This window comes from Saccostrea cucullata, unplaced genomic scaffold (genome assembly GCF_032062105.1).
Source record: "Saccostrea cucullata isolate Sc308-1 unplaced genomic scaffold, CSIRO_AGI_Scuc_v1 ctg5770, whole genome shotgun sequence".
Classification (NCBI taxonomy): domain Eukaryota; kingdom Metazoa; phylum Mollusca; class Bivalvia; order Ostreida; family Ostreidae; genus Saccostrea; species Saccostrea cuccullata.
This window is the reverse complement of record NW_026939913.1, coordinates 1-12,651: the sequence shown is the minus strand read 5'-3', so window position 1 is coordinate 12,651 and position 12,651 is coordinate 1. Positions and strand designations below refer to the sequence as shown.

The following is a 12,651-nucleotide window of genomic DNA, read 5'->3' as shown; positions in this document are numbered from 1 at the left end:
GAACTGAAGATAGAAAACGAAAAAAATTGTTTGTCTATTGATTATACTCTTTATCATAAACTTTTTTGTTTTGGAGAAATGAAATAATAAACAAATAAAAGGAAAATTAAATTTGAAATCTTTCATATATTGCCAGTTTTACTGCGTATATTGATTTTTTTTAGCAGAACGAAAACGAGGCTTACGCCATATTGTTCTATGGTAAAAAAGGTGTTGACATTTCTTAGAGGAAGTGCGACAAATATTCTTCTTCTACAGAGTTCCACATTTAGCAGTTGAATCCTGCAAGGTAAGATAATTTGTTTAAAATAAATTTTAAGTAATGTGATCATCAAAACCCTTTGATCTGTCGAAAATTTTAGGAATTTGCTAATGAATATTGAGGGATAGGCCTTGTATTTTTTTTCCAATAGAGTCCAATAAAATTTGCAGGCGAAACGCTACATTCTCAATTTAACTTCAATGATATTTTAAGGTTTTGAATTTATTTAATGAGTTATTTCTCTGTTGTCATAGTAACCGGTTATGTTATTAAACAATATGTACATTGGGCGTAGGCGTCCTGAATCTAAGTGCTTTTTAATGCTAAAACTTGATCCTATTACAGAAGGAAAGTAAAAAGTCTATATATGTATACTTTTCAAAAAGACTTTGTTCAATGTGACTGATATAAGCTATACCTTCAACCCTTAAAGATTTAATTTTATATACATCTACTGACTGAGCTGAAGTATGAAAGGTTATCCCACTAGCAGTATATAGCTTGTTGTGAACATTTTACTGACAACATTTCAAAGGAATTGTACACAAGTTCCAAAAACTTTGATAGTCCTCTCCCATACATAAAATGTCAACAGTCATATCTACAAAGATTTATAAATTTTACAATGATATACATGCATGAACATAAAAGAACAAAAACAATAGCTATTATTTGTGTCTCAGGACAAGCCCTAGTCCTTAGGACAATATCATTTTAACGATAGAATGTTCTATCTAGTCCAGGTGGTTTGTCGTTCATTTTGTTGAATCCACTAGTACATCCATTCCCAGGAATGTTACTTGGGTATCAATAAAATGTCTATTTGTCTGCAAATTAAGATACATGAATAAGTTAATAGATAAGTAGCGGCTGGAATATTCGGCTTAAAAACTATTACTCTTGTAAAATAAAATAAATAACCCAAATAATCGGAATGAAAATTTCATAATCGAGCACTTGGATTTATTATGCTAGCAATCGACTGATTTTTGATTTAATATAAACAATTGGAACAACACTACAAGAAAAACTTCTGATATTTCATTAGACCTACCATTATTATCTTAGCAATATAAAAGAGTTATTTCATGATTACCATGTTTAACATGTTAATCGCACATTTCCGACAGGCAGGCAAGTCTAAGATAGACTGCATTTAAAAACAAGTAAGAAAGTTGTACGTGAAATGTTTCCAAATAAGATCACTAAAAATTGAATGCACACCTTGCCGCCAACATTGATTGATTTAATGTGCCATTTTTCATTTCAATGCAACTATGGTGCATGGCGCAAGCCAATCCCAATCACTGCACATAATGACATATGGAATAAATTGTTAGTGATATTCAATTTTTACTTAATGATCTCAATTAAAAATGGCGTAGTTGTATCCTCACTTAATTCTGTAATATTTGATATAGAAATATATACCGGTGTGTATAAATTTATGATGAACAAACATCATTTAAATATATTTCCTGTGTTTGAATTAGGGAAAAAATTCAAGAGACATTAGCAGTGTGTATCAACATAAATATTTTGCTTACTTTTCCTGATTATATAAGCATAAAATTTTATCATTTACATTTTAAAAAATGATATGTTTCCGTTGCAGATAATATATACATGTATTTTTATCATTAAAAAAACATGCTCGTTCCAAAAAAAATTATACTAACAACAATTTGGGTTTTGATCATTGTAGGTCCTTCCCCGGAAGAACCAGTTGAGGAATACCAGACCAGTCTCAGAAATCCCAGGTAAGGATTAGTGGGGTACCGTGTATTGTTGTTGTATTCCTTTGTTATTCTTGCATTTTGAGCTATAGTCTGGGAGAGGAATATATTTACCAAACATGAGTGTATCATATATTACCTTTAATATTTATACAAATTATTTAGTCCCCAAGTCTTTGTAAAAAATGTTTGGAACTTGATTGACAAAATTTTTTTCAAAATTGTTTGTTTTTAAAATGGATGAAACAACCACCAGTATCTTATTACTAACAATAATCCATGATTCATTTACTGGTTGACCGTTTCAAAAATAATAAAATTTTTGAAAGACACACCCACAAATGAAGAGCCTCTTTAAACAGCTTTCTTTATAACACATTTACTTTGGTGTAAAGGATACAGGAAAAGAAGTACATGTATTGTGTACTAGTACATACATGTATGTATAGCTACATGAGTATGTTGTATTGTGTAGTGTCATTTTGTTCTATTTTTGTTGTTTTTATTTTGATTTCTTATTATTTTTATTTTGTTTGAGACCTGGTCATTGTTGGAAATCAGAAAAAAAAAACACCATAAAACAAAAAAAATCAAAGAAAATAAATGCATACAAGAAAACGTACACAAAACAAATGAAAATTTAAAATTTCGTATGAGTTGGAAATAATAAATTGTTATTCCAATTCTTTTCTATTAAGACATTATTAAACATTATTTTAAACTTGCAAGATCATAAAAAATTGTTTTTTTTAATTTTAATTGTACTTAATGATCAGTAACGTTAGTATTTCCTTAAATTTTCCTGTTGTTGCACAAGATGATGGTTACTACCAAGATACAAAATTGCAGTATGTAGTATGTACATATTAAATGATAAAGTACAAGGAAAGAAAACTAGTACTCATTCATAAGGAGCAGATAAACTACGATGTAGAATTATGCTAATTCGTAATTTCCCGAGAATAAGTTCCACCACAGTAAGCCAGGTCTCATTTCCTTGCATGGTGCATTTTTATTCAGTTGGTGTTGAGTTTTATTTATTTATTTTTTCATTGCATGTAGTTGTCGTTTGCACAATGCCGTTCCAAACCAAGAGTGACCAGATCGCCAAATTACGAGGCACAGCCGATCAAATGAGACACCACTTAAAGGTTGATCGAATGGTTATGTCCAAAACCATTGCCGAGCTAGTCGGCTACTGCAACCAAATGGCAGCTGAGGACCCCTTACTTTTCCCAGTCAAAGACAACCCTTTCAAAGACAAGAAGTCTTGTGCTATTCTGTGATGTCTTCACAGGCTTTTTTTTACCAACTATTTATATACTTCAGTTTGTGATAAAAAATATTGCTGGGGGTACAACACATTGCGATATTATAGACATCAATACTGTTTGAAAAAAAGGACAAAGTGACTTTGATCTGACTGTTTACATACAAGGAAATGTTTAAGTTTCATGTTGAAATGATGTACATATATTATACACTTTTATTTTTACATTTCAGGCATATATAAACAAAAATTAATTCACATTATATATCCGCAATAAAAAAATTTTGCCATGTCACTGCTAATGTACCTTTCTATTTCGCACTGTAATCTTTGCAATTTATCTAGTGTCGGATCAAATAGCGGAATGGAAACTCAATAGGAGAATGATTTATTTTGAAACGCTACTTGAGGCACTACAAAAAATAATGAATTGTTGCAAGTACCGGTAGGCTAGGCTTGAATGAGTGAGATAGTCAGGCACCACTTATCAATTCTGCCTGGCAGGCTTCTCTTTGGAATGATATTTTATCAGAAAATAATAAACTTCAGTCTGATTAATAAGGCTTTTTTTGCAATTACTTTTTTTCCCCATCTCCATTATAATTAATCCACAAATTTTGGGAAAAGCCCGTTTAGTGTTATGGCCCCTTTCCCATTTCTCTACTTGACATATTAGGAAAAATAAATTGATAAACTGGACAAAATATTTTTCTCGTTTTGTTTGTTTTTCTTTATGTTTTTTTTTTTGTTTTGTTTACATGAAAAGTTGTACACTTTTTTTGAAATAATTAATGGAATCAAAATGCATTCAGGATTTCTAGCATTATGTAAGCACTCCTCTGCGAGGAAATGATTAGCTCTACTTCAGAAAACCTTAAGAGTTTTTGGTAGAAAAGCAAATTCTCCTCGTGGCGTTTAAGAATGACTTTAGTATGCATAAGTGGGTTGTTGTTGTATGTAAATATAATATGTGTTTGTCATATAACCAGAATGTAATTAATCACATTGATTGTATTGGTCAAAGTCTGCAATAAATATTGTAATTTAATTATATGTTGTGGGTTTTATGCATGAAATTCTTTATATTAAAATTTAGTTTAAATATGATTTTTAAGAATTTTAACTCCACATCAGAATTTGAAAAAAAGAGATCTTCCTTACAATTGTAGCATTGATAAATGGACATTTTTTGATAAATTATCTTATTTCCATATAATCAATAACTTGCCAATTGAATGTATTCATGGCCTCGCTTTGATCCCATGTCCTGTGATGTAACAGACCGTTTGTCAGCTGTGGTAATCCCACACTGGATTTTCATCAATATTAGGGTATGTGAGAGTGGAAATTTTGGTGGGTTGAAAACCTTGTTAGGTGTGGTATTGTAATATTGGTTATATTACCTGTAAAAGACCAGATGTGCATGCCTATGCAGTGGTAATGTCCTCTGTTGCATCTTTTATTCAAAATGTTATGCCTGCTACAACTTTGGTCCCATTTCAATAAAACAGGTAGAATACATGAAGTTGCCTTTCATGTATTGATTGTTGAATTTAGTGAACAACATTTCATGGTAATTAAATAAAAATGTCATAGAAATTCATTCAAAAGGCTACCCATTTTACAGTTTTTGTCTTCTTGTCCAATATTAAGTAACATTTATTCTTCAATTATGTTTTGTTTATACATGTAAAAACAATTTTGATAAATTTACTAAATGCAGGTTTGCTGTGAAAGTTTTTCAAAACATCACACCTAAAATTTTGGTTTAAAACTTGCAAAAAAAAAAAAAAATAAAAAAATTCTATAATCTTTCTCTTTCTTTATTATATGCACTAGTCCACCCTGTCAAGCTAATCTCATCAAAGACTTATGGTTACAGTAATTTTCTGAATTAAAAAAAATCGGGACTATAGTTTCTCCAATGAATATAAGGAACAGTAGAAAGGATGGCTTGTTTTTTGTCGGATTTAATTAATTAGCATTGGCTATTACATAATACTGTCTTGATATACTTACGTAGATAATTTTTCCTCTCATCTAATTGAATATTGCTAATTAAGTTACCTGATGGCTTCAAATTTTAATATAAATCTCATTTTGAAAATTCAAGACAGCAAATATAATCTTGAGGACAAGCCAGATGTTCTAATTATAGATTTATCCAACACAAAGTCTGACTTGAACTGTATTCTTGAAATTAAGCAAAGGAGTAATAGGCAAAGATACTACTTTAAAGTTTATGCGAACTTTAAGTTTGTGCTATGAAGTCTTGTGAGCAAAGGAGTCATTGGCACTATAAAGTTTATGCTGGCTTAAATTTTTTCCAAGAAATCTTGTTCTTAGACTAAGAAAAATCATTATAAAGCAGGGATAGTGTTAGCAGTATATATGGTCGTGATTACCTTCAATTCAACAAGTTGCTTTGAACGCCAAATTGCTGTTTCCATGGACATGCAATGGATGACAGATCTATCTGGTCATTGATTTTTACACCGTGAATAATTTATAATTCTCAGGTTATAGAGGAAAATGAAGTTGTTTTGTTCAGCAGAAGACATCATGTTTTTGCTGATTATTTTGAACGTAAAATTCCTTTATGTCAGAAACATAAAAGATCATGAAACAGAATGAGTGTATGAATATTAATTGGGTATAAAGACTATGCTGCATTTTGTGAGATAGGTTGAGGGAAAAAATCTTTGTTTTTACAGAAAAAAGTAAAGTGAGACTTTGATAAACTGATGCCCTTTGTTAACGAAGTGACAGACACCCAACACATCAGTTAATCCTCGAGCTCACTTTTAATATTGGTACATATTCTGGACTGTACATTCTGCAACACTCATTGCATTTGTTAGAAGTCAGTACTGTTATTACGGCTAAGCTTTCTTAATTGGTCTCCTGCTGGGTTTGCTTTGAGATTATTGACTAAATTGAAAACCGTCGATAACTTCAATATACTTTGACAAAGCATAGAAATCGGTGCAATTACCTGACTTTTAAATAAACAAATAATAGGAATCGGTAACTGTGGATTATAAGCTTTGAACGATCAGGTTGCCCAAAATGGTTTCGTAGAAATCATTTGTAATAAAAACATCTTTGCATCACTATCAGTGGCTAGTTTTAATGGTTTAGAAAATGTCCTTTTACATGTACGTATTTGAGGAATGGGTGTATCTATTGGAATTTACTTCTGGAATCCTCGATTAAGATCTAGATATAGAGTGCGTTGTACCCAAGGTTTCTGTCACGATGTGATCTAAAAGAAAAATCATTTGCAAAGAGAATTTTTCCTTCATTCAAGGTTTGACTTTCTTGTCAATATAATCAAAGTGTTAGTATAAAGGAAATCGATGAAGATGAGGTTGAATAAACATGAGAATCTAGATTTTTTTTTTACCTTCACGTTGTCTTCTTAAAAAAAATAGAAATTTTTCAGTTAAAATTTATCATGGTAGAGGACAAAGTTGCTAGTACAATTTTCAGCTAATCTTGGACTTTCAGTAAGGCGTGATATTCTCGTCGTTACATAATAAGCTTCTGAAATTTACACAGCTTTCATTTACTGTTGAAATATACATGGGATAGAAATTCGGGCGAATGCCAACGAGTGTAGCAAATAGCCAATAACAAGGTCTCGTACGGCAAAGAGGTGGGGCTTAAGTCGTCTCATCGTTGTCAACAACAATTAAGGTTCCTGATATTATTAGTTTCTTAACCAATGAGAATCTATTCGCCATTTGACAGACGCTAATTACGTAGCGCCGAGAATGCCACGCCTTACTGAAAGTCCAGGTTAACTGAGAATTGTACTAAAAGATTTCTTTCTTTAGCATTGGCTGTATTGTTTCTGGAAGCCTTTAATCGTATAGTTGATTTCAAAAATCGAATCGTATGCTACATGTATAAATAAAAATTAGATGAATGGTGTCTGCAGATAGTCTCCTAAGGATTTCACGACATTCACATTAATAGCTAGGGTATGATGTTTAGAGTAGACATTACCAGAAGGGGGAGAAATATAATTAGCTAGTGACCAACAAAATTGCGATCCATTTTTAGCCCAGCATCGGTTGGTTTCGTATACATACATTAACTGCATGATTTTAATTAATCTCGTCAAATAATGTGATTTGTTCGGGAGAGTTGCTTTTTTTGCATATAATTTTTTTTCACAAAAACAAGTATATTTGAAGTAGCTTGCTATTAATATGAGGAGAGTTTCAGTTCTGTGTTAACTCTTGTTGCAAAAAGTTTTCATTGCTTTTGTAAATGTTTTAAATATATACGTAAGAAAGTTGTAACCTTAGTAAATGGCATGTTTCTTATGTATGACGATATACCAAACTATAAATGTGCATTTATGCCTCGGATTATGTTTGCTCAAGTGGCATAGTTTAGATTCGTTTTGACAGAAAGATCCACAGTTGCGGCATTTTTAATTTTTAAATCTTTAATAACATGAAAAGTAAACTTGTGGTCCAAGAGGAACTGTTTTTGCTACGTGTATGCACTTTATCTTATTTCTCATATTTTTTTTTATTGATTAGTTTTTACACACTTCAGTTCTGCAGGGGATCCAGTGGGATTTTTTTTTTCTCATTGGAATACAGTTGGTTTGAGGAGCACCTATTTGGATATCGTGATTTTAAAAAATCTTTATGTTATAGTAGATGATTTTCGATTGAAGGATAATTGTCGGCAAAAGTCTCAAGCTTTCACTTTGAACATATCATTTCATTCTTACAGGACGTAGCGATACTCAAAGATGAACAAATTTCAGGAGGGTTTGCAACAGCAGCGGAAGTTAGTCGAGCAGCTCCGCCTGGAAGCAGCACTTCCCCGAGTGAGAGTTTCCGAATGTGTCCGGGACATCAAGAAGTACTGCGACCAAAATGCAGAGGAAGACGTACTGATCCGAGGATTTGCCCGCCCTGGGGACAACCCCTTCAAAGAAAAAGGCGGCTGTGCCATTCTATAGGCACTGCTTTCAGAAAATAGCTTTGCCTTACTTGGATTTATTACGATATGGAAAAAAACCAACTTTATTTTACTCATTGGTTTTAATTTTTTTTCCAAGAGGAAAAAAATGTCGTTTTTTGAGGGGGTTGTATGATATATATTTTAATGAGAGAATTGGCGTTTTTATTGTGTAAAACTGTGTTCGTATATTTGTGCTATAAATGCTGTAAATTTCATTCAACAAATTAAGGTTAAATCAAAATGATTGGTTGTATGTTTGATTTGTAAATTTGATTGTAATTCTTACAATTCTTTTGTGTTTTTGATTGCAATCGGGTATTCAGCAAATTCTTCCAGATTTCACTCTTTTGTAAGCTGGGATACTTGTACAGTTTCACTGAAATGATAAAAAGAGGTTTACATGGAAATGAAACACGAATAGTAAGAACTTTCACTATTATTTTAAATTTCAAATGCAGGACATTTGAATTCCAACAAATTTGAATCGATTAAAAAATGTATTATTTTACGTAACTTGCATCTTCTTTCTTCAAAGCGTTTGTGTTTGCATTTCAGCAAAGATTTATTGTGCTTTTTTTGCTTGTTTTTAAATTTTTTGACAGTTGGTTTTCCACGGGTATGTTCTGCGTATAGAAAGTGCACAGATTGTTTCATTGTAGCAAGAAAATCCATGATTGTTCATTTGAAATCATTTTAAAAACCACTTTTTCAATCGTACAAATAATGTATAATTAGGGAATTAAGATCAGTTAAATGATTGTTTTTTTTATTATTATTTTTATAATAAAAGTGATATTTTCCGTAGAATTTTTCAACTTTGATGACATCGGAAATTTTTGTTATTTAAAAAAAAGTTCATCCATTATAAATACAAACTCGTTCTTAATTTGTTCAAAAAGACTTAGGTTTTAAAGACTTCATAGAAACAAGTTTGTGTTTCTACTGAACATACAAATCTATTTACGGTAGTCTTTCTTATGGCGAAAATTCAGACAAAATAAGTACTGCAGACTACTTAGTAAATGTTAAACACAAAACATTCTGTCCAAAGCTCCATATCTCCCCAATATTCAAAAGACTGTGCTGAATTTAACATTGTCATACCGGTAATCTTAACAAGGCCTTAATGTCACGCTACATTGTATTACATGATTATATTTTATTTTTCAAATTGACAAAAGAGTAGCTCAATTTCCCGAAAGTCATAAATTTTTCATTCCAAGGACAACAATTTGAAATGATTTATTTTTTTTCCGAATTATCAATTCCATTGGGAATGCAAAGGAGAACTGTCATTTATAACACGCTTGTGTACTATATAGTTTATTATATACTTATTTATTTTTCTTGATATTGTCTCAAATGTTGTAGGATGACTTGTTAAGAGTTAACTTTTTTTGTAGGCATTCACATATTTATAAGTTCCAAGTATTTATATTTGACAAATTTGATTCGATTTTTTGTTCTTCAAATTTTGTGTATTCTTGAAAGAGGAGAGTTCTGTTACATTTTTTAGACACGCAGGAAACTGATAAGGTTGTGGCTCTGAGTGCATGGAAGAACTGTGTATTAACTCAAAATTGAATATATCCATATCTGGTTATATGTGTTGTGTGACATAGTAGCTTGAGACGTTTGTAAAATGTACATGTAGCTCAATATTAATAGCACATTGCTTGACGAAATTTTCTGTGAATCACTGTTAATTTTGATATCAAAATTTCAAGATTCACATTTATTTAGGCTTTTAATTCATGTTTCAATTTTTAGATTATCTGTTTTGCCAAAACTTGAAAATTAAAGTCTTCATGTCTGATAATTTGTCATTTATTGTCTAAAGTGTGAGAGAGAATACGGGATATAATTTTTTTTTTACGATTGTCCTGTTCTTACAACGGGGGCCTTTTTTTTCTAAGTATAGTCTTTTGCTATAGTGAATTTTCATACGCAAGTTTTCCCCTCCCACTCTACAAATTTTATTGTTATTGTAAGGTCATATTCCATGATTTGTTAAAAAAAAATGTACCATAAAGTGAGAGATAATCTAACTAAAATTAAATGTTCCGAATCTGCTACCGCTGTTGAGGATTCGGAACATCTAAATATGTAATTTTAATTAGATTGAATGAAAGAAAGATCCAACTTGGCCAGATTAATCCTCCGATCAGCAAGAATTTTAAATTATTTCTATTTTGATGCGTTATAGTTCAATCCTGATATGAATTCATTTTGTCTTGAAAAATATTTTCTCTAGTATGGGTCCAGAAATTCTTTTCTGGGAAGGGGGATAAAGACTTAAATATTTTGAAAAGCAAGGCAAAGTCTAAGCTTTTTTTTCTCAAATCTGAAATGTCAAATACTTATGTAACTGAGTTTATTCCGAATGTTTGTTTTGTTTCCTGGATCATGTAATGCCATGTTCCTCAAGTATCGACTAATCCGGAAAAAAATCATAAATATCTGTTCCCACTTGTATTTGACGCAATAACTCCAAAAATGCTTTGAAATTTACAGCTCTTTAATTAATACTTAATGATAATCTAACTGATATAATAGGAGATGTAATAGATTAATGCAATATTAAAAGATTGCTCTTAACTTTGCTTCCGGATTTCAATAAAAGATTTTAAATACGTCCACCGGGTATTGTTACGGTAATTAAAGCCTTGGCTTTAACACGACTCATGTTATCATAAGTGTGAAATCTATATTACATACTCTTACTTTTGTCTAGCCGCGTGATTATCATATTTAAGATACCCCCTCCAGACAAGAATAAAATCATAATTAAATGTATTTGTCTGCAAAGCATTCAGCCATAAAACAACGCTTCCAATATTTAATACAAGAAAGTTTCTCCCTTGACATACTGAAATCGATGCTAGAGTGGGATACAATTTGGCTGATAAATGATATTAATATGGATTATTCCCGGAGAGCCGAATTATTTGAAATTCTTTACATCAACACAAATATTGAGTACACTTTACCGCCCTCACTGATGAAAGCTGCTGAGGAACCGATACTGAAGGTACACGGCGGACCTGAATGCTCCTGTGATCAAAGGATCTCCCACTGTCACACTCAAAATGTACTGGACCAAGATCTGTTTCATCTAATTGGTAAATAAAAGTTATTTTCCACCACCATTTCTCAAGAAAGGACATTTTCGATTATAGTTAAATAATTTTCCCACAATATTGTTACAAAAGATATCTCAATTTTGGTCAAAGTTCATTTTTTAAGGCTTGGGAGGACATGAATATGAATAAATTTAAAACAACCATTTTAGTCGTAAATATCTTGATTAAATTGATTTCCCATTGTTTTTAACAAACTATAAATTTCAAAATGTTTCGATCGTAGTGCCAGAAATTGAATTGCTTTAGAATTTGTTTTAATTTTTTTTTTAATTGCATTCATAGATTCCCTATCCCCAGCCGAAGAGAATACTTTTGCAGAAGAGTTCGACAATGTGAGTGATGTCATAGATTTCTTGTGTGACTGTGAAGTAACGGAAGTAGAGAACTTCTCAAATGTTCAGCCAATTAATAATGATGAAGACGTTAATCAAACGATACTTGTAGAGCCTGTTAACGGTCCAGAGAAAAAGCAAACACATCAAAGAAAACGAAAGCGAGATTTTGAGGAAGTATTTGAAGTATCTGTGAAACGTTTACGTAGTGGAGTTTGTTCGAGTGGATTTTCTTACCTTTGCCGGTTATCACCAGGAAATAACATACGGAGTTTGTAGAAAAATGCAGAAAATATGTGTCAGTTGGATATCTAGTGCTATTGTTTATATGCTCAAGAGAATTAATAAACATGAATGAAAATGATTGTTACTTGAATTTTTCAACGGAATGGAAACAGGTTAAATACATGCAGAAAATCTGTTTCAATTGGATTTTCTAGTGCTATAGAATATATTCCAAAGACTATGAAAGAAATATGAATGGACATGATTGTTACTTTAATTTTTCCACCAAAACTTGAAAGGAAACGGGATATTTCAACATTTAAATTTTCACTGGTCAAAATTTAGCTAGTAAATTTAGGGGAATGTACTGCACTTATGTATTTAAGAATTATCAGTGGTTAGAAGACAAAAAATTACCGAAAATAAAATTGCTTGCGAACTCAGTTTTCAGGGGTTGTGTAAAGGGGGGGGGGGTAAAAAAATATTACCAAAAGGAAAAAAATGTATCAGGAAAAAAATTGATAATCAAACAAAAAAAAAAAAAGAATGAAATATATGGAGATAACGAACAATATTAAATTTAAGCTTAAAAGTCTATCAAACAATACAAAACATTAGAGGTGGGGACACTTGCCGTAAAGGAGTGAGCAGTCCCTGCCAACCGGTCACTCCCGCCGTGTGCTCCTTGTCTTGG

The 12,651-nt window shown here is 31.6% G+C and overlaps 1 protein-coding gene and 1 long non-coding RNA gene across 2 annotated transcripts; both read left to right on the top strand.

Moving 5' to 3' along the window:
- Positions 1-9: 9 nt before the first annotated feature.
- LOC134254275 (uncharacterized) lies at positions 10-2,025 on the top strand. Its single transcript, XR_009989285.1, has 3 exons — positions 10-28; positions 165-289; positions 1,968-2,025. It is a non-coding gene; the product is annotated as an uncharacterized LOC134254275 (long non-coding RNA).
- An 8,861-nt stretch (positions 2,026-10,886) lies between these two features.
- LOC134254278 (uncharacterized) lies at positions 10,887-12,044 on the top strand. Its single transcript, XM_062736817.1, has 2 exons — positions 10,887-11,379; positions 11,683-12,044. Exons 1-2 carry the CDS (start codon positions 11,049-11,051, stop codon positions 12,009-12,011), a joined length of 660 nt encoding a protein of 219 aa, XP_062592801.1. The 5' UTR covers positions 10,887-11,048; the 3' UTR covers positions 12,012-12,044.
- The last annotated feature ends 607 nt before the right edge of the window (positions 12,045-12,651 follow it).